At 28.9% G+C, this 6,090-nt stretch overlaps 1 protein-coding gene across 1 annotated transcript; it reads left to right on the forward strand.

Moving 5' to 3' along the window:
• The first annotated feature begins 311 nt into the window (after positions 1 to 311).
• On the forward strand, positions 312 to 2,706 carry LOC101248741 (UDP-glycosyltransferase 83A1-like). Its single transcript, XM_004233334.5, has 2 exons — positions 312 to 1,114; positions 1,511 to 2,706. Exons 1-2 carry the CDS (start codon positions 634 to 636, stop codon positions 2,458 to 2,460), a joined length of 1,431 nt encoding a protein of 476 aa, XP_004233382.2. The 5' UTR covers positions 312 to 633; the 3' UTR covers positions 2,461 to 2,706.
• Positions 2,707 to 6,090: the final 3,384 nt, after the last annotated feature.

Genomic DNA, 6,090 nt, shown 5'->3' on the forward strand with positions numbered 1-6,090 from the left:
TAGATGAGATAGTCATACATTGAAATATGGTATCAGCGGTTCTATAATCAAATCTAATATCCATTTGAACTTATTGACATACTTTATATTATTGTTGTTGATTTCTAGTCTATCTCTAGAATAATAAGTTTATTATTTCTGGTACACAAACTTTATTTTTGATATATCAGCTGGGGCATTATTTTGGATGTGATCTCTTTGTTTATTAATGGTAAAGCTGTCGTTACTCTGTTTGGACTTCAACCCCACTATTAAATTAGCCCCAAATAAGAAGAAACTTGACTATTAAATACTGAAAAATTATTGTAGTCTGGTGTAACAGAAATGGTACAAGATTCCTCAACTTCAATTTCATACACAAAACACCAAAGTTGATAATTATTGGAATTAACTTATGTGATATGACATACTGTATGATAATTGTTAACAGTACTCTCTTATTATCTTATTCTTCGATTTTGGAATTACATGTTATTTCCTTTGTTTCAATTATCGTGTTATTTGTATTACTAAAAATGGTCCAAATTTGTCGTCCGTTAATAGTTAAACCATATAAATTTCCAACTCTCTCCACCAAAATGTACACCTAGGAAGTTTAGTTTTCATTTGAACATCAAAGATTAGGAAACAAGAATGAGCAAACTACACATATTGATAATACCATATCCAGTACAAGGCCATGTTATTCCCTTAATGCAGCTAGCTCAATCCTTAGCTAAATATGGCTTCAAGATCACTTTTGTCAACACAGAGTCCACACACAAGAGTATTCTGAATTCTTTATCAGGAAAAAATAGTTTGCATGATCAGATTCATCTGATTTCAGTTTTAGATGAATCGGAATCGGGGGAGGATAAGAATGTGCCAGGTAAATTATCTGAAGCAATCTTTAAAATCATGCCTGGAAAAATTGAGAAGTTGATTCAAGTAACTAATGTATCGGAAGACGAAAGGATTACTTGCATTATTGCTGATCAGAGCCTTGGATGGGCTCTGGAACTTGCAGACAAAATGGGAATTAAGAGAGCAGCCTTTATAACTGCTGCAGCTGCTAATTTGATACTTGGATTTAACATTCCAAAGTTGATTCATGATGGCTTGATTGACAATGATGGTAAGTACTTTTCTATACTAATCTATGTTTTTATGTTTGGGTCAAGTCATATTACTGACTTGTGTAAAGATTTTTTTTTTTTAATAATATCGGTGTAGTTTAGTATGTGATATGTTGTATTACGCCTTCCTGAAGGGTGAAGTAAAAAACAACTGAATCCCCTGTGATTACTTTTCCAAATAACTGAAGGGGTTTATACAGAAGATGTTGAACTTCCTTTTAATTTTCGAGTGTTTACTTTTTCATATTTTGAACTTCTTAGTGGACATCCTTATTACTAATTCTTACCAGGTTAACAATCAATACTTATCATAGAGATTTATTTACTCATATCATCGGTGCATAAAACGTAATCTCTGTATCCACAAGTGAAACTTTGTTAACCCTATAATGCAGGGACTCCAAGAATAAAAGATCATACTTTTCAGTTTGAACCAACTATGCCAATCATGAACACATCAGATTTACTTTGGACAAGCATGGGGAATTCAACAATGCAAAAAATCATTTTCAACATGTTGGTTCACAACAATAAATCTGTGAAATCAGCAGATTGGCTTATTTGCAACTCAACATATGATCTTGAACCAGGAGCCTTCAAACTAGCACCAGAGATAGTGCCTATAGGTCCACTTTTTTCAAACAACTCACTCGAATCAAACGCGTTGTCACTTGAAGCAGAAGCCCTTATATCTTCTAGAGAATCTCCTAATTCACTAGCCGGATCGTTCTGGCCCGAGGACTCAACTTGTCTAGACTGGCTTGATCAACAACCATTATGCTCAGTTGTGTATGTAGCCTTTGGGAGCTTCACAATATTCAATGAAACTCAGTTTCAAGAATTGGCATTAGGGCTTGAACTATCAAACAAACCATTCTTATGGGTTGTGAGAACTACTACTCTAGATACTAAAAGTGACATTTTCTTGAAAAAAATTGAAGAAAAAATAGGGAGGCAAAAGGGGAAAATAGTGAGTTGGGCACCACAACAAAAGGTGTTGAGTCATTCTAGTATAGGTTGTTTTGTTAGTCACTGTGGTTGGAATTCGACGATAGAAGCAATGAGTAACGGGGTTCCAATCTTGTGTTGGCCTTATTTTGCTGACCAATTTATGAACCAAAGTTATGTTTGTGATATATGGAAAGTTGGATTAGGACTAAAGAAAGGGGATAATGGGATTATTAGTTGTGGAGAAATTAAGGTTAAAGTGGAACAATTGTTAGGGAATGATGTATTCAAGAAAAGAGCTATGCAAATCAAGGAAATGAATATGAACTCAGTGAAAGAAGGTGGAAAGTCTCACCAAAATTTGATAAATTTTATTGAATGGATTAAATCATCATAGGAAATTGAAGGAAGATTTGTGTGTTTTTCTGCTTAAATTCATGTATTTTTTAATGTGTTGTAAGTGTGGGTTTTTACCATTTTGTTACCAAGTGTGTTATGTTTTATGTTTGTTTGTTTTTTTAAATGTAATTTGTTTCTCAGTTTGTAAACTCATTTGTCCAAGATGGTGTCAGAATCAACAATGTTAAAAGCACCCATCTTGGACCACATGGCAATAAAAAGGTAAAAAATTTTACTCTCTTGATTTTTTTGGACTACCATTAATTATTAATCCGTTTATTCATTTTTATTTGTCATCGTATCATCAAAATTTTCATGGGCTAACACACATAAATTTTTATGGGCTTCTTCGTGTAAATAAGCCCCTAAGTGCTCACAATAGTCTTTGAAAATTGTGAGACTATACGTAATTTTCCGTAACACTTTATAGGTTTCATAAAGAAATCATTCGGAAGGCATATCATCAAAATATTCATGGGCTAACACACATGAAAAATTAAGGAAATCACCTAATTTTTGTAAATTGTCCCTTAAATGTCTAAAACTGACTCAAAATTTCGAGTGGTAATTTTTGATTAATTTTCAAAGTTTAATTAGATAATATTATTTTGATATTAAAAATAAAAAAAACAATATTTAAAAACTATATGAAAGTACTATAAATTTTAATTTTTTGCATATCAATATAATGAAAAAATACATCGTAAAATATTAGTCACAGTTTTTATAATTTAATTCTACAAAAGAAAACTATAACAAGTAAAAATGAACGAATTTAATGTGTTTTAAAATACATCGGAAATCCATAATAGAGTCAGATGACAACAATCAAATTAATTATCATCACGCATAAGAATACTAATTAACGGTAGAAAAGATAGAAAAATCGTCACAAACCTCCCTAATTTCTTACAAAGGCCGATTGTAGTTTTTGATGTGTCAAAGATAATCCTTTTGCTTTAATTTATGTTTCACTTATTTTCTACCTATTTAATTTGAGCCTCACATTATTATATTAAGACAAACAAACCAAAAAATATTAAAGGAAAGAACTAATATTTCTGTCTCCATTTAATTTATAATTAATACTCACTTTATTATTGTTCCAATAATTGTCTGAATAAAAGTGATCACCTTTAAGAATTTAACCTAATGTTTTTCCATATAATCTTTTGAATGTTGACGTGTGATATATATGTTTCAGATCCACTTTTTTATGTGCTTTTAGTCAATGGACACACTAGATGAAATGAACATGTTGAAAATTGAAATTATATCAAGCAATGAATTATCATACTGGAGATATTAAATAGTTTTGGAAATATACAATTTCATTCATTCACAATATAAAAAATGAGCTTTAGCGGCAATTAATTAGAAAACGGCAATTAATATTCTTTATATATGTTCCTAAAGATTTTAGCGAAATTGAATTTAATGACACTTCCCAAATGCCGATAAAGACTTTAGCACTCTTTATTAAGATATCTTTTTTGTTGCCGATAAAAATTATCTTTGTTATAGTGATTGTCGTTCGATTATATTTTCCTGAAAATCACCTTATGGTAGATTTGTTTGGCGCCGAGGGTCAAAAGTTTGAAAAGATATTCTTTTTGGAAAACGAATTTCTTAAAAAAAGAAGAAGAAGAAATGACTTCTCTAGTATAAGTAGAAAAATGAAGTTCCACAAATAATATTTTAAAATATTGTATTTTTCTCACCTTTCAATACACTTCATCTTTAGCCCCTAATTCCATCCCCACACTTACTTTTCAAAAAAAAATAATTCCACAAACACATTTTTTTATGAAAAATATTTTTTATATGGAGCACATTTCTAATGTTGGTAATTGTGTTTTCGAGAAAATAGAGTAAAGAAATTACAAACTTACTTGTGTTGAATGGTCACTAATCTATCATATTCTCTTAGTTCATTACTTAAATATTTTATATGAGACACTTTTTATATAGTCAACCCATTTCAAATGAATTGGGATAACAATTAATACTCAATTTCCTTATACGATAAATCATTAATCCATTAAGAATAGTTAAATATAAGTATTTATATCCTTTATATGTAGTTTCAAAAGTATAGAAACTTGTAATATGTGAGGTATTCTTATTTAATTTAATCTTGGGTGTGTTTTCTAGTTATGGTGGTCTAGTAATATTAATTGTTGTGTACATGTGGTGAGAATAGTTTAATCTACGTTGTTAATTTATTTTCTTTATAATATAATGTTGGAACTCGTTTAGAAAATATTATTGTTGTGTTTGAAACAATTTCTTGATTAGTAGTTACATTTTTTACTATAAATTAAATGGTGTATTAACTAGTTTTCTTAACTATAGACATTGTCTTCATCCTTTTATAATACTAGGTGTTCTTATCTGGCATAAAAAACAATGAGTTTAAAAGTCATAATCTGACCACATTTGTTTTACATGAGCAAATTTAAAAGTGAGCATTTTGGGTATGAAAACAGTTTTAATTTTGACGTAAATTTGATGTGAATTATTAGTTTGATTTAAACTATTGACAATTTTAAAAATATATTTTTACTTGATTAACTGTACTCCTAAATTCTCTTCAAGTTTAAGTTGTTTTCAATACTTTTCTCGACTTTTTATTAAAAGTTCCATCACTAAACAAAAATAACTTTTAGCAGCGATAAATAGACACATTAATGTAGAGTGCTAAAGTCTTTAGTATCGGCATTAGTTAAGTGTCATTATATCTAATGTCACTAAAGCCTTTAAAAACATATACAAAGAGTGCTAATAGCCGCTAAAACTCATTTTTTATGTAGTGCATGCTCTTATAGAAGAGTTTGAGACCACTTGTATATCATGTGACCAATCGAAAGCGTATTTAAGTTTAGTTGATCAACTAGATGGTGTTTTAAGATTGTTAATAATTTAAAATTTAAATAATAATTTTAATTAACGGACAAATCAAGAAATAACTATTAAATTCAAGTCCAACCAATTGATATCAGATTAGCTAAGGCAAAGTTAAATAACTTACCTAGAATAAAATAAAATAAAGTAACTTTAATAACTATTTATTATAAATTGAGTGATCAGGGGTGTAAATGACCTGATTGGTTCGGGTTTTTCAAATATCAAATCAAACTATTTGTGTCGGATTTTTAAATTTATAAACCAAATCAAATCAATAAAACTCGATTTTCAACTTCGGTTTTTTTTTGGATATTTTGGGTTTTTTTTTATTTTCGAGTTTTTTCGATAAAATTTTCATACAAACATATAAATTACTTTTACTTCAAATATTTCGTTAGTTCTACAAAAATGCAACAATCCAAGTTATTTCTCAAGAAAATAACAGAAAATGTGATATGATTAATGACACTAAAATATCCAACAAAAAATAATAATAAAATCGCGTAAAAAACTATTGCAAATTAATAAGTCATAATGAAATTGATCATTATTTATAGTGCTAAATCATGCTAAAATAAGTTTAGAAAGTATTAGTTACATGAATAAATATTAAAAGAAGTAAAATTAGATCATGTATTTTAATTGTCTAAATCTATGTAAAACTAAAATATAAAATATTTAGTATTATTGCCATACTTAGTGTTCATTTGATTTTCTTTTG

The sequence above is a fragment of the Solanum lycopersicum genome, chromosome 2, assembly GCF_036512215.1.
Source record: "Solanum lycopersicum chromosome 2, SLM_r2.1".
Classification (NCBI taxonomy): domain Eukaryota; kingdom Viridiplantae; phylum Streptophyta; class Magnoliopsida; order Solanales; family Solanaceae; genus Solanum; species Solanum lycopersicum.

What these genes read in the sequence shown, in the direction of transcription:
- LOC101248741 (XM_004233334.5), top strand. Translation starts at nt 634, where the DNA reads ATGAGCAAACTACACATATTGATAATACCATATCCAGTACAAGGCCAT. An exon ending in TGGCTTGATTGACAATGATG is followed by an intron (nt 1,115 to 1,510) that starts GTAAGTACTTTT and finishes CCTATAATGCAG; the next exon opens with GGACTCCAAGAATAAAAGAT.